Source organism: Pithys albifrons, chromosome 18 (assembly GCF_047495875.1).
Source record: "Pithys albifrons albifrons isolate INPA30051 chromosome 18, PitAlb_v1, whole genome shotgun sequence".
NCBI classification, from domain to species: domain Eukaryota; kingdom Metazoa; phylum Chordata; class Aves; order Passeriformes; family Thamnophilidae; genus Pithys; species Pithys albifrons.
The window spans coordinates 1,199,821-1,225,235 of record NC_092475.1 but is presented as its reverse complement, the minus strand read 5'-3'; the positions used below and the strand labels follow the sequence as shown (position 1 = coordinate 1,225,235).

The 25,415-nt window shown below is 46.3% G+C and overlaps 1 protein-coding gene across 2 annotated transcripts; it reads right to left on the bottom strand.

The window, feature by feature from the left end:
- Window positions 1–1,174: 1,174 nt before the first annotated feature.
- On the bottom strand, window positions 1,175–25,378 carry RPRD1B (regulation of nuclear pre-mRNA domain containing 1B). Of its 2 annotated transcripts, XM_071572749.1 has the most exons (8): window positions 25,108–25,378; window positions 23,590–23,719; window positions 22,426–22,559; window positions 16,374–16,486; window positions 14,722–14,848; window positions 13,519–13,694; window positions 4,926–4,981; window positions 3,526–3,614 (listed from the first exon to the last, which is right to left on the bottom strand). In XM_071572749.1, exons 1-7 carry the CDS (start codon window positions 25,256–25,258, stop codon window positions 4,949–4,951), a joined length of 864 nt encoding a protein of 287 aa, XP_071428850.1. In that variant the 5' UTR covers window positions 25,259–25,378; the 3' UTR covers window positions 3,526–3,614; window positions 4,926–4,948. The 2 variants fall into 2 exon arrangements, with proteins under 2 accessions (XP_071428849.1, XP_071428850.1); XM_071572748.1 differs by lacking the exon at window positions 4,926–4,981 and having other exon boundaries at window positions 1,175–3,614; window positions 25,108–25,376.
- Window positions 25,379–25,415: the final 37 nt, after the last annotated feature.

The window sequence follows — 25,415 nt, the reverse complement described above, 5'->3', positions numbered from 1 at the left end:
TTCTGTGGATGTGACACTGAGTGAGAATCCACCATGTCTTGATCCAACCCCACTGTGATCACCAGCCCAGGGCACAGAGTTAGTGATCACAGTGGGTTGGATCAAGGGTTGGACTTGATGATCTCGGAGGTCTTTTCCAACCCAATCCATTCTCTGATTCTGTGATTCCGTGGATGTGGCACTGAGTGAGAATCCACCACATCTTGATCCAACCCTACTGTGATCACCAGCCCAGGGCACAGAGTGCCCTGGGCTGGTGATCACAGTAGGGTTGGATCAAGGGTTGGACTTGCTGATCTCTGAGGTCTTTTCCAACCCAATCCATTCTGTGATTCTACTCTATGACTGACCTGCTGGTGAGCCAGGAGTGGGTTCTCACCTTGTACAGGTGCACAAGCCAACACTCTTTGGTTACACAGCAATCCCTGCTGAGCAGGCAGCAAAGGAACACGCCGGGGCTCTCAGGTACCAAACTGCACAGGCAGCTGCATTAACAGGCAAGTATTTTTGGAGGTGTTTGTTCCAGTTCTTAAAAAAACAACAAAAACACAATTCTCAAAGGCAAGGAAGGACAGCCAGTACCTTGTCACAGTTATGTCCTTGAGAACCCCACCCTGGTTCCTACACCACCACACAAAGGTGGTTTTCACTGGGAGGAACCGCCCCACTCCCTCCTGCTCCCAGTGCCCAACCCCTGCAGGGCTTTGTGAGAGCAGTGCTAAATATATCTCCTTGAAGGGAAGATTGGTACATCAGTACAAACATAATCCTCTTTGCAGATACTCCCCCAGGCACAAGAAACAATTACTGTTTGCCCACAGAGGCTGTCACAGACCAGTTAATTGAAGAAACCCTGAGTTCCCCCTTACAAAACCTCCAGAATTGACTCCCAGAGGGATGAGAAGACCCCCAAAGCTGAAAGGCTTTGATGACACAGCACCACTGACCCTGCTGGAACAGCAGCTCCTGGTGTTCCTGCACAGAAGGACCTTTCTCCCCTCCAGGTGTGACTTTCATTTGGGTTTTTTCCCACAAACACCACATTCCCACCCTGCCTTGAAAACTGACACAAGGATTTCCCCAAGTCACTGCCTGGACTTTAGAGGGTGAAAAAACTCCAGACAAAACCCATGGGGTGCCAGAGCACTGAAGGAAAAAAGTAAGGCCACTACTGTTCAATGACACCCTCTTTATTCAAAAATAGATATCTATGAAACATTTCAGAATATACTGCTGTCCAATGGCAGCCTCTATGTCTAAATTAATTCCTAAGTCAAGTCATATACAGATTTAAGCTTTTGTTAAAAAAAGACACACCGTGGGGAAATCTGTTTAACCTTGAGAGAATGTCACCCAGTTCACCAGATGCCCTTTGCCCAAAAAGTAAAACAAATAAAATGAAAACCCACAAGACTTCGTTTAAATTAAGCAAAATAAAACACACACATATATTTGGAAAAAAATCTAAACATTTCAATTAAAAAAGAAAAAAAAAAGACATAAAACTCTGTCACAGATCTGCCAAAAACACAAGTGTGAGATGCCAACACATTTGTCTACATCATTTTTTGACAGCTTTTTTGTCCTGCAATGGATACACATTCAATCAATGCTAAAAACAACTTGGTTCAAGCAGCCTCAGGGTAACTCTGTGAGAGGAGTCAGGATGGAAAAGAGTCTTTTGGTTTGGGTTCTCAAGGTTTGGTGGGGGTTTTTTTTGTTTGTTTTTCATTTTTGGCCAAAGCAGAGAGAATGTACAGTGCTTTATCTAAAGTCTGGACCATAAAAGGCTGCACAGTCAAACCAACTCAGGGAACAGACAGTTCTGCCACGGGAAAAAATCCTGTAAACTAAAACCACATTTCTTGGCTGGGCAGTGAGGGTGCAAGGAGCATGAAAGAAGGACAAAAAGAAGGACTTGTCAGTAGGAAAAGGACGTGAGCTTCTGAAGAGCTTAATGATCAAAAGATGCCGTGCTGTTTGCTGTAACTGAGTGGAGAATGGGTTACTGAACACCCTGCAAAATAAATTAATGTGGAGCAGAACAAGCTTGGTGTTTCTGCAGGTTTCCTTTCCTGGCTTTGACAACAGCAGCTCAAGACCACAGGGAGGCACAGACACAGCTCCTCAGTTCACTTCAGACTCTGTGTTGCAAAACCTGTTACCAGATCAAGTGTCTCCAGAAATTTAACCTGTGTTATAGTGAGAGGTGCTAAATTTAACCAGAATTGTATCCAAACTGGAATGGTTCAGTGATCACAGAGTCCAGCTTGTCAGACCTAACACACAAATCAAAACTACACCCCTGGCAGCTAAAACACTAGCCAGCAACAGAGTGGAATTAAGAGCTTTTAAAATTTGTCTTTTTTACACTTTTTCTGATTATAAAAATCAGCTCACAATAATCTGTGACACAAAATTAAGTACATCCTTCTAATATCTACATGCATGGACATGGTACATGTGCATACAGGGTATGTGCATATATATGGGTCTATTTTCTATATAAATAAATATTTATACCACATTTAACTTCTGTGCATCAGACAACCTCACTAAAGCTATGGAGAGAGTTTATAGCATTGTATTTTCAGTGTAACCATCCCCAGGGCAGACCAGACAGTGCCTGCCACAGGGACACCAGCAGATGCCACACACCAACCTCTCAGTTCATGAATCCAAAGCTTCCATCACCATCTAACTTTGTACAATGAAGAGGAAAAATGTGGTATAAATCTAAGGTAGCTAAAACAAAACTTACTTCCACTCCCACTTAGGTAACATCCAGTTCTGCTTTGCTCAGCACAGTGTAACTTGAGTCTATCTCTAATTCACAAATAAAAGCTGCTTATTTTTATTGCCTGTGATTTCAGTTGATGCCCACGCCACGTGGGAACTCCCCCCATGGCAGGCCCACAGCAGGATGAGGAACTGCAGGTTTAGGAAGTCTTTCCCTGCACACTGCTCAGCAGATGCTTTCCCCTTAAGCTGACACAGGACCCACACACCCCACGAGCCACTCCACTGCTCTCAGAGATGAGGCTCAGAAATCTAATTAAAACAGGCAAGACTTAGTCAGAAATAACATGATATTTGTACAGAGGGAAGATGCTCCATGGCAAACCCTCCTCTGAAAGCTTCCCAGGTATGTCTGTACATGATTCTCATGACTTTTGGGGGGTAACAAGTGCTAAGAGCAAACAGCAACTAAGGAGTATGGGAAAAGTTTGAGAGAAGTTTGCCTATAGAGACCACCCCCACTCCCTTTAGAGCTCACAAAACTCACTCCTCTTCCTCCCCTCACAGTGTACACAGAGAGAGGGTGAGCACGAGCAGCCAAGAGGTTGAAAGCAGGGTCTGCAAGTTCCTTCCTACTGCAGAACTTGGAAGACTGGACTTCCAGCCAACATCAGTGTCTTCTTACTTCTGCTGGTAATAATGGAAACTGGGGCACATGGTTTGTTCTAGTCTGTTGAAAACAGGTCCCCAGCAGATGGCAGAGGTGCCAGACCTCCTGTGACATTGGGCAGCAGCGACAGGTCTGGCAGGCTCTGGATGTGGGATTTCAGCTCCTTGCGCACCTGGGTTACCCGGGCAAGCTTCTGTTTGTACTCCTGAGGGAGAGAGACAAGAGAACAAAGATTGGGCACAGGTTAATGAACAGTGCTGTTAGTTCATCCAGGAGTATCTTCCAGGTGAGGACTCACAGAGGGTGGTCAGGCCCTGGTGCTCTGAGTGACTGCTGGCAAAACTGCAGACTCTGCACCTGAATTCACAGCCTGCCCCAGGCTCTGGCATCCCTAAACCAACACCCCTGCCCTGCCTTACTTATTTCACATGAAACATGCCCTCCAACCTGCACCCACTGGGGCCTGATAGAGCATTTGAGAAGTGTCACTGTAGAGTTACTCTATCCTGGTGTTCCTGCCCAAAGACTCCCACCTGCTGCCAGTGTCCCTCTGACACCCCTCTGCTGTCAGAGGCTGCAGCTCAGCCACACCACAAGCATCACTATGCTGCCAACATGCTCATTGCTTTCAAGCTTGATCAGTTTTGAACATTTAATTAATGTAATTTTCCCTTTCAGGTCATTAAATCAAGCCCAGGTTTTGGCTGTTAGGCAGGGTCCCCTCAGTGAGCTGCTGGATGCCACATTACAGCAGCTGTGCCTGACACTGGCACAGAACACGGGCAGGATCACTGATGTGAACAGGGCAAGGACACGGCCACACCAGACACTGACACTACAATCTTCACAACTTTATCACTAAAGGAGAAAAACAAGTTAAAAATCCATGAAGAGGAAACTTGCAAGTGGTTTTTTCACAAATAAGGTCTGGATTGAGCAGTAAAAGTCCAGTAAAACTCCCGTTCATGTGCAGAAATCCCCATAAATCCCAGAGACACCAGAGACTCCTGTGTCACTGTGAGAGAGGAGGAGTCTGGACACTGAGAATGGAAGAAAGAACCACACCTTGGTCAACTCTGTTTAGAGGCCACTTAAGAACAGCCCAACACACATCCAAGTTATCCAAGACAGAACCTCAATTAAAGATCAATGTTTAAACAATTTTCAAAGTTTTGTCACTCTAAACATTCATGTAACAGTAGACAGAAACTAAAGGAATAAAACCCCAGTGTCACCTCATTTCTTCTGGAATGTGCCAGTCTTTTTACCCAGATACTCATGGCCTGGTTTTCGTGGTACTTCCAGAATGCAGGAAACACTGAGCTTAAGACAAAAACCATGCACAGAACAGCCAGCTGCAATATAATTTTATTTTTCTTTTTTTTAATTACTTGGCAAAGAGAACAGTCTACCAGAGAACAGAAATTTTTATCTCTGAAGATCAAACAAAACTAGGCACATGTTTAATCAAAACATCTTTCTGAAGAGTTTACAACTTTAATCCAGACTTTCTAACCTTCTCAGTGATGGAAATTCTCTTCACCTTCTCCAAACATCAAAGCACAGCAGTTCCTGTGGGGTTACAAGCAAGGAGTTTACACTCTCTGTGTTTCATTATTTTGAGTTAGAACAGTGAGAGCAGCCGTCAATCCCAACAAGTCCCAACACCCCTGCAATGACTATGTAAATATATCCAATAAATTTCCTGCCAGCACCAAATAAGAATGTCTTTTAACATCCTATCTCAAACTCAAATGTTTTATGAGGCCCTGTGAGTTAATATACCATCTTAACCAAACACATCTGCCAAAACACACAGGATATAATAACCCAGTCCAAACAAAGCCCTCCCAGCACCAGTGAACTGCAGGATGCTGTTCTCAGGCCTGGAGAACAGTAACAAAAATATCAAGGGGCACATATTTGTTTAGGACTGCGGGAATTTGTCTTGTTTTAATGAAAGACAGAGAATCAGGATCAAAATACAAATGCACCCACATCTCCAGTCACACTCTGGGGAATTATTGAAGAGGGAAACAAGTCGAGAGAGTCACAAGAAGAAGACAAGAGAACAAAACACCCTGGATTTTTTAGCATGAATAGAGAACAGCAGCAGATAAAGAGGGATGCCCAGGAGGCAACAGCATTCCAACACTTGGTGCTCTTCTCCAAGAGAACGTGGGGGCCAACACTGGGGAAAGGGAGAGGTCAGGGCTGGCACAGCCCAAGCACTGCGAGGCAAGAGACAGGAATTCTACTGAATCCTTGTACTCCAAATGCTCAGACAGAAGGTGGAAGAGGCTGGACTCTGATATCCCCAGAAGACAATCTTAAAATAAAATTAAAAATTCATAATTCATTGTCAGGGAGTTACGGATATGCAGCCAGGAAAGAACAGTCAGTGCTTTCTCAGGAATGCCAAACTGTCGAGAGTGAGTGTCAGCAGGTGCTACTTTTTCCTGTAGAAATACTTAACAGGGATAGGAAAGCAACAGTAAGGGCAAGGCAGCTGGCACGTCCTGCAGGTCTGATAAATGGGCAGAAGGTACAAATTCCAGACAGAAGCCAAAAGAATACTTCAAATGTGGCTTGAGTTGCCAAGATCCATGCAAAACAGATAAGGATTTATGGATCCAATCATGGATCCACATAAAACAGTTATGCAAAAACCTTCACGGAAAGACAAAGGTCCTGCCACTCCCAGAGCAAAACAGACAAGAGCAGAATCCTCCACATCTCACGGGCAGTCAGGACCCTGGGACACGACAGTTCTTGGGCTGAAGAGGATTTGCATGACCATTACAATTATATTAGCTGCAAACTACATTCCTTTCCCAACAGAGCTATTTAGGGGAGTGGGACTCTTGCCAGTGCCTTGCCTGACAGCCCAGCAGCTCTGAGAAAACACAACAAATGAACCACCACGATCGAGGCAAACCACAAGGCTATTCTGGTTCTTATGGGATGGCAAACACACAGATTAGGAGCAACTCCTCTGCATATTAACAGCAGCAACGTGATTCCAGATTTACAATTAACAGTTTCGAATGTTTAGGAAAATGCTGCACTTCACATATCCCAATTTTGAGGGACACTCTACAAGAAGAGCTACATGGAACACTGAGCTACCAGAAATACACTCTCAGTTTGAAGAGAGGCTTTTGTATATATATGATGACAGAAAATAGAAATTAAGTTACCTTGTGAACCATATTCCATTCAATTATAAATAATTCCACCTTACCAGGAGGTTAATGCAGGCATTAACAAGTCCACACAAAAGGTCTAACCTGTCAAAAACAAACTAAAAAAAAGAGAGAAAAAATACAAGGAAAAAGCAGCTACAGCCCTCAAATCATTAAACACTCAGGCTCAGAAAAACATCACTCAACTCAGGAATGGAAACTAAAGGAGTAATCCAAGAATCAAGATTTCCTAGAATAGATGAATAGTTACTGGACAGATTGGATATACATAACAAACAGGAAATTCAGCTCTCCCCTGCATGCTTAACCCTCTGCATCCCCCTGGCTCTGAGAGGCTGTGCTGACCCACGGAAGCAGCTGAGGGACCAGGGGCCAGAGCTGGGGCAGGGAATTGGCTGCCCCCCTGAGCACACACGGCAGCACAGACACGGAACACCCTTCCAGGCTGGGGGCTTTGCCTTTTCCATGAGCTCTGGCCATATTCTGCAATGCAGGAATCTGGCAGCAGGTTTTATGGGAAACCACGTTTTTCACATAGCCCATGACATGCTTTGAAACTGCAGCTTGTAGATTTTGGCATATAGTCCCTCTATACCACAAAATGGAACAAATATGAAGTGCAGTTAAAGAAGCTGCTGCTTTTTGAGGCCTTTGTTTGCACCCTGTGTGTGGAGCTAATTGCCTCACTGCACATGAGGCTTATATTAAGATTAATAGTATTTGGATGCTATTTGCTTTTTTTAGACAAAATAATGGGATCTCTGCTGTAAGCAGGAGCTTCAGGAAGATACAGGAAACGCTGGCAGTGAGCCATGAGGATGCTTTTGCTCATCAACATTCCCTCTCAGTGCACAGCATTCTGCATCCTCAGCGACCACGAGAATCAGACACAGCCCTTGAAACAAATGCAAGATCAGAATTAACCACCACTGAAGGAATCTGACAGTGTTCCATTCCAGAGCAGCCTTGTCTGAACGTCACAGAACTGCCTGTAATCGACACGACAGGGAATTCAGCCTGAGCATGGCCGAGTCCACCTCGTTGGGTTCCACGGCACAGACTCGGCTGGTTCTGGCTCAGAGCACACACTGGGCACGTCCAGCCCTGCCAGGGTCAGGCAGGAACATGCTGTAAGTCAGCACAGCAACTGCATCTATTGAGAAACACACAGCTAAGCATTAATGAGAATTGAGAGAGTGAACAGGAAGAGCTGCCAGTCAGGCTCGGGTTTGATACGCTGCAGCTTGAGCCAGTTGTAGGAAAGCAAAACACCACAGAAGTGAGGGGGAAATGCACCAGAGGCTCAGCAGAGATTTGCAGAGTATGAAGTGAGGTTCCAAGTCTGACAGCCACGTGTTTATATGCTCAGGTAAAACCTCTCTTTAAAACCACTACTGTAGCAGGTTGATTAGATATTCCTTAGCTTCTGATACTTGGCACTAAACTTATGTAAAGTACTCTTAAAAAACATTCATTAAAACACATTAGAGTAAGAACAGAAAGGGAAACTTCTGCCATTTCACAAGTTCAGTGCAGCACAAAGCAAAGTGAAACCAAATGCCAGCAGTGACACCAGGTTTCCTCACTAAACCAGTAAATCTGAGGTTTTTATCTCAAAGATGCAGCCCAGGAATCAGAGCTTGAATGATGTATTTCCTTCCAGAGCTTCAGTTCATTTTCAGACCTGAAATTTGTTCAGTCTTGCTCTTTTAAATTTGACAAGGCTCCTTTCTTCTGTGGCATCATTCCTCACGCTCCAGCAGAGACTGTGTTTCTGCAGAATTACACACTCTGAAGCCATAACTCATCTCCTTGCTCTCCTCTTTGTTTAGGACAACACAAGAGCCAGCAGCAGGAACCTCCACAGAGCATTTCTCCAGCTAAGCCTCTCAAACATTTAAAAACTCTCAGAAAGGGCCCAGGCTGTCACTGTATGACAGATATGGACATCCTCTTCATTTGCAAAGTATCTTTGCTAAAATAAACACTGGGAGGGTGAAATTGATGTTCACAGCAAAAACCATCACTCAGGGTACAAGCAAAGCAGCCACATATTCACCTCTCCAAGCATCTTAATTCTTTTATAACTGAGTAAGAGTGGTCATACCCTCATTCACTTCAGTAAAAGGCATAAAAAGTTTATGTTAATATTGGATAATTTTTATTTGCTTTTATTTTTTAGTATGATTCTGTTTGCAGCACTACTATAATTAGAAAGACCTACAAGTGCCTACAAAATGAAGAAATTGTATCCTTGCATCATGCAAAGAAACAGAGCTGTTGCCTCGAGCCATACACAGCCCAGCAGCCCCAGACTCCCACTGGAATTGCATCCTGTGCTCTTGGCCCCATTCCCAAAGGCACCACTGGCTCACAGCTGGCAGGACTCGTGCACAGCCCTGCCCTTCTTGCCCCATTAATCACCAGTTTGTTCTACAGACCCCAGGTGGCCCCGGGCCCTGGTGCTCCTGCCCAGGGTGCAGAGCTGACCCCTCACTGCTGGTTCCTCCAGCTGCCCCTCTGCCTCAGGCATGTGAAACACTGACCATTTTGGTTCCCTAACAGCAAAACTAAAAGTTCACTTCCTGTTTCACTGTGTAAAGCACTGAAATGAACATACCACAACCCAGGAATTCCTGTCTGAGGGAAGCAGCAGCCACAAAGCCACACCAACACTGACATGCTGCAGAAAGCCAGGCAGTGGAACCAGCACAGTAACAAATTGCCTATTAACCCACTGAACTAAACCGTATTTCAAGAAAACGTGTAGTGTTGGGCAGTGCAGAAAACCTCAAGCACTTCACCCCTCAGACACACGTTGTCAAAGAGGGTTTGCAGATTCCTGCGGGCAGGGCTTTAACACCTTATTAAAGGTGCCTCGAAGCCATGAATATTAAACCCCACAAACATCAAAACCCCTCCACAGCTCTCAGCAGGACTCTAAGGCACAATTTTTCAGTTTCAGTCAAGAGCCAGAACATTTCTTGTAAACTGGACCTTAAATACAGCATGTTCTTTAGATTTCTGTATGCAGACACTCAAACACACTTATCTGAGTGTACACACCTGCTCACACACTCTGTACTACACACATGTACTGTCTGTGCTGTAGTGGGTTCCTCCTGACACCTCTTACAAACACAGGGACAGAAGGTACATGGAAATCCTGCCTTCACTGACTGCAAATCAAAACAGAAACTCCGAATGCACAATCGCCTTTATTTTCTCTGCCTCTTTCCCCCCTGAGACTAAAACAATCCTCCCTCCACATACTCCAGGTTTCCTCCTGTCAGTGGTTATTTCAGGTGCCCATAAAGCTTCCACACAATTTGCCATCTCCCAGCACTGCCCTCCCTTGGTTCTTCCAGTCCCATCTATTTATCTGACTTCATTTTGCAGCTGCCTGGGACACCAACACGGAATGTTCTCCCCGGTATCTCACCACAACATTTCAGTTTTACACAAACTGATCCCCTGGATTTTTTTTCTCCTTGCCTGTCGTGCATTCCAGAAGAGTGCACTGACTTCAAAAGACAGTCCTTCCCCTTGAAGTCCTACAGGCTCAGGTGCTGGAGGACAAACCCTCCCCAGCTGACTGTGCTCTGTGGCTGTAACAGGGCAGCAGTGGCCAAAAATAACACAAACCAGACAACTTGCATTAGAAGCTCAATACTCATGTGAGATACAAAGATATCTTATCTCAGTCTTATAGAAACAACAGTTCTTGGTTCTATGCCTGTCTGAAAGTGGATTTTATTTCCTGTCACCTGCTATTCTCAAAGTCCAGGCCACCTCTGATCCTGCCCCTCACAGAGGAGCTGGTACTGAGCCCACAACTGCTGAGCCAGATGAAACCTCATTCAAACAGAAATTCAATGTTCAGCTGCTCAACAGCAGCAAGCACCATCCCACCATCCTTATCAGTAAGTGAACCCAAGAATATTTACCCTTAAAAATATACACCTTGCTACAGGCTGCTTGGCAGGAGTTTTGGGCCAGTTAATTTTGCTGATTGCCACAATTAAAGGGACTCTGCCTTCCCTTTGTAAGCACTCAGAGTACAACCAAGCTATGACCATGCCCCTCTCCAACAAAGAAATGCTCATTATTACACTTCCAATGTCTTCCATTGCTACTCTAAACCCAGAGTCTGACCACATGTTTGTGATCTTCAGGCTCTGTGCCAGCTTTCTCCCTTCCTGTCACCAGTGCTGCTTCAGCCCCACTCACACCAGCTGAGGGGCCATTCCTGTCCACAGCCCCTCAATTAAGCAGCTTTTCTGCAACTGATGACAAGAGCTGTGTCTCAGGGGGTTGACACTGCAGAGCATTCTGAGCATCAGCCCACTGGACATAAACACAGGGAGTTCATGTATGTTTTGATAACTTGCTGGTTCATGAGGGACAGAATTAGCAGGATCAGTAAACAACCGTTGCCCTTCAGACCACGAAAGCTGCTTTTCAAAAAACACAGATTAGCTGCTTTCATAGTTATCACAGTGAAAGACTTTGTGAGTAAATAAAATACAAAACCATCCAGAGTGATTTCCAAATTACACATTTCCATCTCTAAAATAAAGCCCTAAGTTACAGTGCTGTCAGAAGCCCCTCTCCCCAGCCCAGCAGCCTGGGCTGGATTAGGACAGCAGAGTAAACAATCCATCTTCTATCCAAAAACACCCTCTCATCTGAGTCAGGAAACTCACAGCACAAGAGAAAAAACTCATAGTACCAAAGATTCTGGAAAAGACATCCAGAGAGCAAAGCCTACAATCTGAAGATATGTAAAATTAGATTGTTTTAAGTTATTTCCCCATTTCAGACTTTGCCAGAGTAAATGTTTGGCTTTTTAATACGTTTTTAATTGCTACAAGAGGTTTAGATCCTTCTAGTAAAATGCTTATTAGCACTACAAAGGAAAATCCAGGCTTATCAATACTGTGAGAACATCAAAGTCTCAAACAAAACTGATAAGCAGATCTGGCCTGCCTTATCTGTAACCAGCATCTTCCACTGTTTATTAACCCTCTACAAGGCCCAAACAATGGAATGCTGTAATCAGGCAACCTCCCTCACTGAGGCTTGAGAGCTGACACGAATATCAATTATGCCTCATGTTCAGAGTGGCATTTCCTGCTACTGTGACAGCACCCAGGCAGCTTCTCTGGCAGAATGACAGGGATGCTAATCTAGACAGATATTTAATAAGATCCTGGTATTTAAATAAGATCAGTCTTTATTTTCCAAGGTAGTGAATGCCTGTGTTTACACCCAACAGTGAGCAAGCCTGTCCCATTATCATCAGCAGGATTATTCCCATTAACAAACCAGCTCAGCCAGCAAAACACTTAATTTTCAGGATTACATTTCTGCCTCTGCCAAAGTTACAATTTTCAAGTAATATTCCTTACAAAAGAAGTTATTTTCCAAACAGAAACCCCCCACAGTTGTCAGAACATTTCAGCCAGTGCATTAGAAATTTTTATTTCATGTTGTCATTATGGATTTCTCAGTTTCCCAGTCTTAAACTGACTCAAATTTATGGACTGCCCTGGGCCTTTTCAAACAATGCTGAGCAACAGTTTGCTACCTATTTCTGGCCTTTTTGAAAACCAAACATCAATATCTCTAACATTTATGCTTTGTTCACATACACATATGTGTTTCTACTACACAGGTGCCCTTCTTTCAACAGGAAAAAAAGTCAGACCTAAACCCAAATCCCCAGCAAATAAATCAGCTGCCAAACAGGATTTGGGTTTATGGCATCACCCATATCCAGGTCTAAAGGCTTTTTACTGACTCAGTCATAAGACTGACACTATGCTTGAAGAAATTCAGTCACAAGGCATTGAGAAACTCCAGTATAAACACACGGCAAAGGAAACACTTACAAAGAAATTTATCTGGGAACGCCGTTGCCGAGTTGTCAGAGGATGAGGTTTGCCATGACAGTAAACAGCCTGCGATTGCTGCAGCAGAGTCTCCTTCCAGGAGGTTTTGTCCTCCACGTCCCTCCCGTCCCAGCCCACAGCAGCTGTTCAGCACCAGCACCACGAGAAGGAGCAGCTCTCAGCTCTCGATGTGCCGCCAGGGGCACTTTAGCAGATGGCAGTGACACCACCCACAGCCATTAATTAAACTCCATGGTGCCAGAGAACCTCCATGCAGAAAGCACACTCTGGATAAACAGCTGCAAACAGCTGGCAGTGCAGCCCCCCAGGGTGGGGCAGGGGGCTCAGCTCAGGCCCAGCCAGCCCCACACTGGTTTGGGTCCTGCCCTCCTTGTTCAGGAAGGAAATGCAACTCCCTGTCTTTCACTATCAGCCCCACTTGCATTCCATTGCAGAGGCAGTAGGTCAGTGGCTGTTACAGGATGGAGAGCAGCAGATCTGGCTTAAACTGCTTCCCCTTACCAAGCAGGGGCTGGCAAGGCAGATGAAGGGCATCCAACCATAAGGAAAATAACCAAAACCCAAGCAAAATAAAAAAAAACCTCAGCTAATTATGGTAAACAAAGGCTGACTTTTTGAAAAGGGGAATGTCATAAAAAAACAGGGTAAGTCTGAAGAAACCATGTTAGGTGAGTCTATTTTTCTTTAAGAAGTATAGAATTCTGGGCCTCCCAGGTGCCCATTAAAACATTCAGGCTGAACATGGGAACAGATTTGCATTCTCCAGATCTTACACAGCTTCCTTACCTGCTTTACTCCAAATATAAAAACCACCTAGATCAAAATTAAAGATAACACCCAGAGTACAATGTAAAAAACAACACCTAAACTACAATGTAAAGACAAAAACTACAACTGTCTCCCTTGGGAGAAACCCAGAGAGAGGAGTCAAGGGGAGTGTTTGGTGAGCCAATAACCAGCTCGCCAGCCCCAGTAACCCAGCGCTCACCTCCAGCTTTTTCTCCTTCTCTGTGAGCACGTCCTTCTGGTTCTGGGTGTACTCGATGAGCATCCGTGCCAGCTGGCGCCGGTCCTCCAGCTCTGCCGCCAGCCGCCCGTTGTACTCGGCCAGCAGCAGACACGCCTCGTCCACCGTCTTCGAGAGCCGCTCCGCTGCCTCCTTGTCTGCGGGGGGGAGTTACCGGGCAGGGTTTGAAACTCTCGGCTGTTTATAGAAGGGCTACAATTCACCAGCCACACACACACACTGATGGATTGTTTGTAAATAGACTTCTGGCTTGACAGGAAAATAAGAGCTGTTACCACGGGGGATATACAGGAAATAGGACAAACACCTTTCTTGGGGTGTAGTTTGGACACTGACATGACTGACTGCATTTGATCCTTGCAGAGATGTCAGAGAAGGGGGAATATAAACCTATGAAGTCAGTCTCTAAGAACAGGCTGATTAAACTAAGACATTGGGCAGCACTTTCAGATAAACAATTCCATGGTTTCCACATTTAAACAGTGTGCAGTTCTTAATTCCTCTTTTATCTGAATAATTCCCAATGCACTGACACAAACCTAAGAATTGCACACAGTCCAGTTGGACACTGTAAGAGTGATAGTTCATAATGGGTTTTAAATTAAAACTACCTCCAGGAGCAAGAGCCAAATCAGTTCAACCTTTAAATGCTTCTATTAAAATTACTCTTCAAATGTAATTGCAAAAGTTCATTTAAACAAAGACTGACAGATTGATGGGGGTGGTGAGTTTCCTTTCCCATAGCAATCAAGGAGTGTATGTGTGCTCAGCAATCTGACAGAACTCAGAAATATATCAATCAAGGAGTCTGTGTACTCAGCACAGTCTCATAAAACCTCAAGATATCTTAACAGTCGGGGTGTTCAAAGGCAAACACGCACTTGAGAGAGAACTCTGGCCCAATTCCCTTTAGATTCTTGCAAAATGCTGCTGCTCTCCAAGTACAAAAGCCTTGGTCCAACCCAAAAAAGTGGAAGCAGCTATGTCGGTTTAATCTTCTGAGTCACGTCACAGGATTGCTATCTCTTAATTACCCCGGAGCTACAAAGCAAGGACACAAAGGCAGGAATTCACTCCACCGTTGTGATTGTTTAAAAAAAACCCTGCACTTTGATTTCTAAGTTGTTCTTTGGACCCGTGTTTATTCATCCTTGGGTCTCATACCTGTAATTTTCTCCAGTAATGAAACATCCTGAACTTCCTGAGGCAGGGAGGCGATTTTTTGCCGCACTGTCGCATCTCCCGACGCTGCATTTTCCAGGTCTTGGAGGGCTTTGATCAAATCCTCGGTCTACAAACCAAGTGAGCCATGAGTAAAACCAGGTAACCTTAACCACATCCCTTTCCAGGGATGTGGCCACTGCAGCTGACATCACCTACCTTAGAAAGCCACCACTTGGGGAGTATTTTCTTCAAATAAATTTTAAACCGTTGCTTCCTGACACAGGGAGCATTCACTGAGTTTACACTATCCCAGTGTTTGGGAACTCCTCAGTAATTACAGCAGGGTTGGCTTTTCCAAGACCCTGCAGTGGAAAACTCCTCATTCCAATGAAGAGAGGTGATTATGCCAAGGCATAGCTGAGAAGGACCCGACCACACAGTCTGAGGCACAGCCACCAGCCCCGTGTGCTGCCCCAGGCTCCCAGCTCAGCTGCTCCAGAGCACTGGGGATAATGTGTCAGCTTGAATGAATTCACCCAAAACATATCCCAGCCTAAAAAGGATGTGCATGAGGACAGCCTGAAATGCCATATTTCCTCCTTGCTCAAAGAAATAATTCAAAAAAAAAAGGAGAGAGAGAGACTCCCTAAACAGGAAGAACAAAGTGTTGTTTCTTCATTTTAAAAATACTGAAGTTTCAACGGGAGGTTTTTGAGAGGGGACACCAGCCCTGTAAACACAAACACTGATGTTTAAACTACAGTTCAATAGTTTAAAAACTATTAAAAACACTGGCATATTTTAAACAAATATTTTTTCAATCTGAAAAACAAAAGTTCATTACCTAATATTTACTGTTTCCTTGCAAGCTGCTAATGATTTCCAACAGTAACAATGTTTATCAGCAAGAGAAAACATAAGCTGCAAGGCATCTGGAGGTAAGAAATACCAACACAATTCTCACTTATTTCCTTGACAACTGTTATTTATTTTTATTTTCAATGTTTACAGTTTACCAGATGGATGGTGTAATTTTTTATCCTCTTCAAATAGACTCTGGGTCAACATATGTTCATTCTGTAGCCTCAAATGGCCAGAAATTCCAGCTATTTTCACACCACTAACGTGTGAGCCTCAAAAACTCTTCAGAGCTGGTTTTCCTACCAGTTCCACACACACCTATCAAGGGTCAAGCTTTTTTATAGCTTATTGAAAGAGATGGTCTACAAAAAAACCCAATTATGTTTTAACTGTGTTAAAACTTGGAGTTCAAGAGGTTACCCACTGATCTTAGGAAGAAATTAAAATATGGTCTGCTCTTCGGGCAGTCCTCTGAGACTCTTTCCTGACAGCACTACTCAGACTGCCTGGAATTGCTCAGAAGGGGCACAGTCACTAATGCAACAGGAAAAAAAAGAACCTGTTGCATTTCACGTGGACTTCTCAATCGCAAACTGCATCGCTCAACTGAATCTATTTCACTTGTTGTCAGCTCCACCTTGTGGCTGTGACACAGAGGAGGTGGCTGGGACATGGGGGGCACGGCTGGGGCACGGGGGAGGGGACCGGGGCACGGGGGAGGGGACCGGGGCACGGGGGAGGTGGCCTTGTGGCTTCCAGAGCTCCTCCCACACTCAGCCCATCGCACATACCAGCAGTGGCCCAGCACTGGGGTCTTGGGGTGAGTAGCTCCCAGGATAATCATCATCTTCCTCCTCTTGTATTTGCTGGAAAGTTCTCTTTAGAGACTTCTTCTCCTCTGCAACTGAAGGCAAAGAAACAACTCATTTGGATGCCAGATCTGCTCACCTTAACTGTCTCTCCTTCAAAAGAATTGCACCAGATGCTCTGATGATTAAGCTCTCTAGAGAAGGACAACCACAGCTGGATTCTCATGTTGGCATCATATTCCAAACGCTCAAATGCAAAACAGCAATAAAGGGTTGATTTTGCCCCCACACAAACCTCTGTACATGCCATGAGAATGCAGAGCCCTCACATCAGCAGCATGCACTGCTTGTGGTTTGTGCTTCCTACACTGACATCAGGAAAGGCAGAGAAATGTGGTATTTGTCAATGAACAGCAGATTTCAACCCTGCTCAGACTCTCTGGGTAACACTGAGCGTGCTGGTCAAGATTTCTACCAGCAGAAATGAAGCAAAGCACACACAGAGAGAATTTCAAGTAATCTTTCTGGATCAAGGACATGCTCACTGTGGTCCCACAACCAACAGAGTAACTGCTGGTCAGTCAACCTGTCACTCTTCCACCAAAACAGAGGCTTTGGGACAGCCCTGTGGAACTCCAACTCCAAGATGTGACACCACCAACAGCGATGGGCAGGGCATGAAGTGATCCCCAAGCAGGTACCTGTAAAACTTCAGAAATAGGGATCTCATAAAGCATGAATGAGAAATGTTAAATGCAGCTCAGTGTGGCAAACATCAGCTTCAAAGGGAAGAGACAGTTTATTCAGTGAGTCAGAAGTCTTAATGCAGCCTTTGATCCAGCCAGAGAACCTTCAGGAGAAGACAGATCATTCTTCAAACTTGCCACCAAAATTAATGAGATCCAGGGTAATTTGTAAGAAAGCTCAGCACAGTTTTGAGAGCATCTCTTCAGTGGAATCAAATCTTGCAGAGACAATCAGGGAGTTCAAGGACAGAGTCTGTAAAGACTTTGATTCACAGAAAAATCCAGGATCACTTGATTTCAAACGAACCAGCCTGCCCCACTCAAACAGAAAGGTCTGCCCTTGCCCTGCCTTGTCAGGTGGGGCATATGAAAAACCTTTACTTTAATGCAGAGAAAGGCAGAAGTGCTGTAAAACCTGCTCATGTGGAGGGGAAAGAGCTGAACTCCACAGACACTGAACGACCTTCCTGAGACAGACACAAACATACTTGTTAGAGAACAGATTTGCTGAAGGAAAGCAAAGCAGCACAGAAAAGTCACCCTAAAACAAATGACCTGTTGATGTTTGCCAGAGCAAAGCTCTCTTGGTTAGAAAAAGTCTGATTATTGTGTGTATCCAAGGGATGTAAGAGTGCTGGATAACTCGACTGACAAACCATTGAGACACCAGACCAATGAGGAAGCAGCTGCTGCCCACTGAGGTCTGCAAGAGACACGAGCTGGGCTGAACAGGAGACGAGCAGATGATAAAAGCATTTAAAGTTCCTCAGCCCAACACAATGGGCTATCAGCATTTATCACTTGTGTCTACTTATCATAAAGTAATTAACCAGCAGAGGATAAACACGAGCTAACCCACAGAACACACGACCACAGCATGCACACAAGTGAAAATTAAAATGAGAGAGAGGCAGGATTCAAATTGCTGAAGAGCCATTCCTGCTGTGCTGCCAACTGGTCCAGCCCAACACACAGCACTTCACTTGCTCACTGCCCTAACACAGAGCACACAGAACTCACTGAATTTTCTACCTGAGCAAGGCCAAGAGAGGCTGATGGAACCACACTGAAGTGGGTGGTGCTGAGCACCTGCAGCCCTGAGCACCAGTTGCCAGAGAATCCCAGAAACACCATCTCAATTTAATCAAAACAGAAGAAAAAAGCCACACATTTTCAAACTGAAGAGTGTACAGAGCAAAAAGGACCCCCAAAAGAGAACAGAAACACGGCACAAATTACAGCACACCCTGGCTGGGCAGCTTTCAAACTCTGCCAGCCAGGAACAATTCATCCATGGCAGGCTGTGCTTCCCAGAAAAGCCTGTCAAATCCAGGCAGAGAGGGGGAGAGCAAGCACTGAGAGCACCCAGAACGGATCAGACTGTGACACACACCTGAAACAATCAAGGTATCCTTGTAGAGCACTGACAGCTCTGACATGGGGATACAGAAGAGAGAAGCCCCCACCACAAAGCCAGTTTTCCTGTTTCACTGGGGTCTTCCTCACAGCTCAGAGACTGAAGTACTCCCTATAAATCCCCAAAAGCAAAGTATTCCACTTCTCCAGAACAGACACCTGCTCTCCTACAGCTCTGCAGGTTGTTGTTACCTCACTCTTGCAGTGTCCAGGGACCTGTAAAAGTGTTTCTGCACCACTTTTCAGTCTTCAAACAATCTCCAGTGGCCTGAGGGAAATTACAGTGTCAAAGGCCTTGCTGCACACACATGGGCTTTTCCTGTCACGGGGCAGCCCAGGAGATCTCCCCATCTCAGGTGCTTATCTTTGTGTTCTCTTCTCCTGATGGGTGGTTTGGGAGGTAAACAGGCCTGTGATAGTTCAGCACATCCCTCCAACCGTTCTAACCCCTTCTCTCTTTGGGGCTGGGTTACTCATCATGGTTTCAGTCCTCATCAAATCACGTATTTGTGGGTACCCTCCCCTAGTTCAAATGTACCTGGGGCTACCCTGCTCTAAAGCCACACCCAGACCTGTCCCCAGGTGCCTTTATTTAACTCCCCTCAGAGGTTTCCCTTCCTGCTCTCCTCTGTATTTTAATACAGGTCTGACTTTCTGTGCTAGAATTTGCAACAAACACAATGAGCAGAGGGGGAGCAGCTCAGTTGTGTTGGAATGACACACTCCTACAGGACCTCCTTCAGCTGCTCCTTGCAAAGACTACAAAAAGAAAGCACATCAGCTCTATGGGTTGTATTGCCTGAAGGGTTTCACATCAAGCCTCTAAGACCCAGTTGTTCCAAGCTTTGAGAGAAACGTGAGGCTCTTCTCTCCCCTACTGCTTGTGAAAAGGAACATTCCAATAAAAATGAGATTAATGAGAAAGCAAATGCAAGATTAACAAACACATTTAGAGATAAAACAATGCATCAATATTCAAAAGCTCATTTCCATGTATGTGCAGATCTCCTTAAGGAACCCAAAAGACTAAAATCTGGTAGTCACTGAGCAGGCAAACCAGGGAATGCAATGCTTAGAAAGGGTCAGTTCTTTTCCTTCTCTGCCTCTGAAGGGAAAGCCTCATCATCCATGTCAGCTCTGCTCCACAGCAGGACTCAGCACAGCCACTGAACTGCTGTGCCACCCAAGGCCCTGCTGCTCATGAGAAGCTGCACCACTGAAACACACACCAAGGGGTTTCAGGACATCCTTCCCCACTGACACAGGACTCAGCTTCCTCTGGGCAAGTTTCCCAGTTCCCAGTGCTGCCCTCCAGCCCACAGAGCTGCACCCACCAGCCCAGGAATCAAAACCACTGCACCATGGAGGTGCCTCAGAGAACCTGCACTGACCTGCTCTGCTGCCACACCTGGGGCTGAAGAAAAGCACCAGGTACTGGAGAACAACAGCACCAGATGCTCTAAAGGAGCTCCAGCCTTTTAACAGCACAGCTTGAACCAATCTATACCACTGCCTGTGCCTCAGCTGTGTGTCCCTTGGTCTACACAAGTGCAGGAAGCCAGAAGGGCTCTGGAGGAGCATCAGACTATGGTTTTCCACATCTGTGACAACCATTTTATCTGTACAAGAGGAAACCTCAAATTCCATCTTGTTTATGTTCACCTGTTTGAATACAGAATACAGTAACTACAACAAAGACTTCTGCAACACAGACAGTCACCCACCAGAAACTCCAACACCAATTTATCTCAGAAATCCAAAAAATCCCAGCTGAAACTGACTTTTACCATTAAGAAGCTAATTTGAAAACAAGCCAGTCAAAACAAGGAAAAAGGATAACTGCTGAATTCTTCAGATTTCTTTTTCTGTTAGTTTAAAAATCTCAGAGGTTTTTTGACAGTGAACTGACAAGGCAGCAACATTCACACTCAGGAAAAGCCCTGAACTTTCCCTCAAATGAAAGACACCACATTAATATCTCCAGTTACTCAGACAAGAACTGAGCTCCTTGCCAAGTGAAGCTGTGCACACAGCAGTTCTTGAATCAGCCCTACTCCTTCACTCTGCTCCCCACAGACAAAGGTCTGTCACACTTAGGAAGGGTCTGATTTTGTACAAACATTTTGAGAGGACAAGAGCAGCAGGAGAGATTGATGCCACCAGCCAAGGGAGAGGACACTGAGCAGCAGCTGTTTGCCAACTGACCAGGAAACAGAACACACGGGATCAATGATCAATTTGCTTGGATTCAGAGCTGACCCTTGTGAAACACTTACCCAGGTACATTAAATTAACTGTTTCAAATCCTCCCTTACTCAGCTCAGCAGGAATTCAGGCATGTCAGTTCTGTCCTTGGCTGACACACAAGTGCCTCACACGCTGCACCCAGACCAGTTCATGCAGAGACTGTTCACCTTCACCCCTGAGGGAACAGACTCCTCTGCCACACACAGATCAGACAACTCCTTTGGTCAGGGCAGTTGGTTCACAGCACTGGGGGAAAAATGGCAACACCTTCCCAAAGTCACCCCTCAGCCCAGTCACAGGCAGGAAAAGGGCTCTGGTGGGACCTGCTAAGGCACCAACCCAGCAGTTCTGCCTGGAGAAGGGTCTGAAAACCCCACAAATCTGCAGCCACAGATCTTCATACAGGCCTCATTAACACTCACATCTTCATATGAATTCTGCAACTCCATCAGACCTTGTCTTCACCACAACAGCCCTTCACTAATGACCAAACCAAGCCTCTCACAGTCCTTACACCTCTGTGGGGAACAGCACGAGGTGCAACCAGAGCAGCAAAGCCATTCCAGCTCATTCAGACACTGACACTTCACAGAGTCCCAGAATGGCCTGGGTTGGAAGGGACCTTAAAGATCATCTTATTCCAACCCCCTGCCCTGGGCAGGGACTCCTTCCACCAGCCCAGGTTGCTCAGAGTCCTGTCCAACCTGGCCTTGAACACTTCCAGGAATGGGACAGCCACTTCTTTTACCTGCAAAGTGGACAAATATTCCCTTGACCAGAACATTCCTGATTTTTAACAGCCCTCACCTTCCATAGCTTGGGAATCCTGCTGCTTTCCACTGCAGCACCACCACTCTAACACTTCCAGATGCTGTAAAAGGATGTGCCAAGCAGTACCAAAGCACAGTAAACACAAGTTTATCCTGTCTCACAAAGTAATTAAGGGTGTAACTGTGATGTCCTAATGATGTTAAATGATGCAAAGTTAAGAGTTTTCCCCAAATGACATCAGCATAAGGCAAACAAAACCCACACAAGCTTCTGGGCACATATTCCAGACTTCAATTATTAACTCCTTGCTGAATCATAACACAGTAACTGCAAACCATTACCATGAGAATGGCAGCACTGACAACACGGATAAGCCATTTCAATAACCCAGCTGAGCAGCCCCAGAGTGGGATCCCTGACTCGAGGTGGATGCAACAGTTCCCTGCATGGCTGAGCTGCCCCACCCCAAAGGCAGCCCTGGAGGGCTCTGCCTGCACGGGCAGCCCCAGACAGCACCTCCAGCTCAGCTCCCTGCCAGCCCCAGGCTGCACACCTGCAAACCAGAACCACAGTGTAACAAACACCAGAGATCAGCTCAGTTGGGTAACACTTGGCTGTAACAACGCCAAGGTCATGGGTTCAATCCCCTGTGTGGGCCATTGACTCGATGGTCCTTGTGGGTCCCTCCCAGCTCAGAACAGTCTGGGATTCTGTGACTTCAAGACAATCCTGAAGAATCCTCATCACCAGCTCAACTAAAGGAGCCCAGAGCACAACTCCTCAGGGTACCTGCAGTGAAACATGCACTAATGTAAAACCAAACTGCACATGATGAGCCACAGGCATTTATTTACCTTTTGTCTGGGGGCTGTTGGAGTCTTCCATGGACAGTTTGAGCTGCTGGATGAACTCACTGCCATACACACTCCTCTCCTGCCAGATGTTCAGCAGTCGCTCCAGGGGCTTCTTGCAGCCCTCGTCTGCTTCTCTGTGCAAGGTGAGAAACCATTTTATTGCAGCACATCAGCACCCCTGATGCTGTAAGAGAGCACCTTCCAAACCACCAGCTGCACCCACTGCAACGTGAGCACATTGGAGAGGATCCTTCCCACGTGTCTGAGTGTGCAAAACCCATTGGTGGCCAATTTCCCCCTTCACTGGAACTAAAGGTTGCCTGGAAGGGCCCCCCACTCCCACCCCAAAGTGAGGGCAGGGAAAGGCACAAAGGAAAAACTTTCCATCGTTCAGAGTTTGCAGAAGAGTGATAAAAACACCCCCAAGGTGACATGTTCACAATTCGAGAGTATAAACTTTCAACAGTTGTTTCAGTCAATAACATCCCAATTAAAAGCAGGTTGATTGGATCATTAGGCACTTAACTGCACTCAGAGAGCACAGTGACACCAGACAGCCCTCCAGAACAGACACCAAGCACCCAGAGCACCAGTGCTGTTCAGATAACAGGAATTACTCCACTATTTAGAGAAAACCTTAACTAAACTCCAGTCCATTTTTTCAGGTGGTGGCTGCACCTTCTCCTCCCTTTCAGGGATGAAACTCTTCCATCCTCCAGCAAGGACTCTCTGACAGGTGACCATCAGAACAAGCAACACACAGAGAAACTGTCCCCAAACCAAGAGGGTTGTGAGACCCAGGGACCCAAAACATCAGCTCCTTTACTCCCTCCTGACTGGGGGGCAGAGCCGGTCATTGTGTGGCTTCCTTGAACACACCCAAGTGCTCAGGAGCAGATCTGCCAGGCCTTTGGGAAGACTGAAATGAAGGGCGCAGGGTGGGAAGGGCCCATTCACACACAAACAGAACAGGAATGTTAACCCTGAACAGAAACACCAACACCAAACAGTTCCCAGAGTTCAGACTCCCAGCTCTGCTGCAGTAACGGGGCACAACCACCCCTGAGACAGAAAAAAACAACAACAAAATCCAATTGAATTAAACTCTGAATAACACGAATGCAAATCCCAAGAGAGGAAAGTCCAAGAAATGCAGTAACATACCTGGCAACGTGAGAAAATGCATCCACAAGAACAGACTCGAATTCCCTGGTAAATTCAGGGCCTTTCCTCTTACTGTTCTGGATGACATCGTTGGCTAAATACAGGAAGGTAAGTTTCCTGCTGGATTTTGCTGAGAAATGGAAAAGGAGGAGGAGAGAAAAAGAAGAGTTTGCATTTATTTCTCACTTCTTTCACTCACAATCACTGACGTGGCTCTCCACGTTGCTCACAGATTTACAGTCTAACACAAAACCAAAATACTTCCCTGTTACCAAAGCAAACCAGGGACCTTCCAGTCAAGTAGTTTTTAATCTCCTCAATTCTGCTCTTTTTTAACTAATTCATGAAAAAAACACGAGTTAAATCCTTTTTGGGCACAGTGACACCTCAACTCTGAAAAACCCTGTGTAATAAATAAACTTTAAATATATGATTAAAAAAGGCATTCTACCCTACCAGTAAATTAATAAAACAAAGAATTTCATTTCTTATTAATTAAATTCAGAAAAACTGTTTGGTATAGAACCTCCTAATTCAGAACAGAGTGGGACTGTAGGACTCAGCTGTTGCAGAGACCCAAATATTTTCCAGTCAATGCCATGACAGAGCAGCATCGAATTCCTTCCACATACCATAATTTTCCTGTTTGGATCCCCCCAGTTTGTGCTTCAGAACCCGCGGGATTCACCCAGAGCCAAATGGCCACGGACAGGCACGAGGCACAAATGAAAGGGCTCATTTCTGCAGCAGGTCGGGCTCAGACCTTCTAAACCTTCAGGAATAAACCAAAATGGCAACAACCACCAACAGCTGCTCCGAGGGGCTCCCAGCGCCGGGCCAGGGGTGGGAATGGTGGCAGGGGCTGCTTTGAGAGCTGCACCTGGGGCCGGGCCATCAGCGCCGAGTCCCACCATGGCCTGGGCTGCGAAGGATAAGGATCCCCCGTCCACCTGACACTGACACTCCCCCTGACTCCGTGATGAAGCCACCTGGGAAGTTACCTTAATTTAATTCTACTTAAGTTACTCTGCAAGGAAAAAATAACCCACAAAGTATTTCTGGATGACTGTACCAAAGAGACGTTGCCATGGAGATACAGGTGGAGATCTCACAGGTTTTTCTTTGCTTATTTCCTCCCCCCCGAACGCAATTCTCTAATGGGTGAGTTGGAGGAATCCGGAAACAAAGTTTAAAAGTAAAATCTAAAAGGTGCAGAGCCCGAGCACCTCCCGAGGAGCACAGTTCGTACATCCCTGTTTTACAGCCAACCTGAGCATCCTCCCGCCCCACACCTCGCTGTGTCCCCATCCCGTGCCGGGACCGGCACACACCACAAACGCCTCCCCACAGCGGGAATTCCCTGCGAAGTTTATTAAACAACCACAACAGCCGGGAAACCGGGGCCGAGGCTCCGCTGCCGGGTTACCGAGCTCCGCCTCGGCCGTGGGGACGGACCCGCCGGGCAGGGGCAGCCGGAGCGGCCCCGCCGCCCAACCCGCCCCTGGGCCCCCCGCGCACCTTTGCGGAGCTCCCGGTGCCACACGGCGACGATGGGCCCGGCGTGCTTGCGGTGGTGGATGAGCCACAGCGACAGCGTCTGCACGCTCTGCTGGGAGTTGCTCAGCTCCGACAGCTTCTTCTCCAGCGCCGACTCCGAGAAGGAGGACATGGGGCCGGGCCCGCTGCGCCCGCGGGGGGCGGCGCGGCCTCTCCGAACAGCGCCGGGGCCGGGGCCGCCGACACAAGATGGCCGCCCGCGCTGACCCCGCCGCGGGCCGGGGGGCGGCCGCCTACGGAGCGCCGGAGGGAGCGCGGGCCGCGGGGCG

Excerpts from the sequence above, each read along its gene's own strand:
- RPRD1B (XM_071572748.1), bottom strand. The coding sequence starts at position 25,258 with ATGTCCTCCTTCTCGGAGTCGGCGCTGGAGAAGAAGCTGTCGGAGCTG. Across the intron at positions 22,560-23,589 it reads GCATTTTCTCACGTTGCCAG|AGAAGCAGACGAGGGCTGCA; the intron begins GTATGTTACTGC and ends CACCTTGCACAG. Across the intron at positions 14,849-16,373 it reads CCAGTGCTGGGCCACTGCTG|ACCGAGGATTTGATCAAAGC; the intron begins GTATGTGCGATG and ends CTTGGTTTGTAG.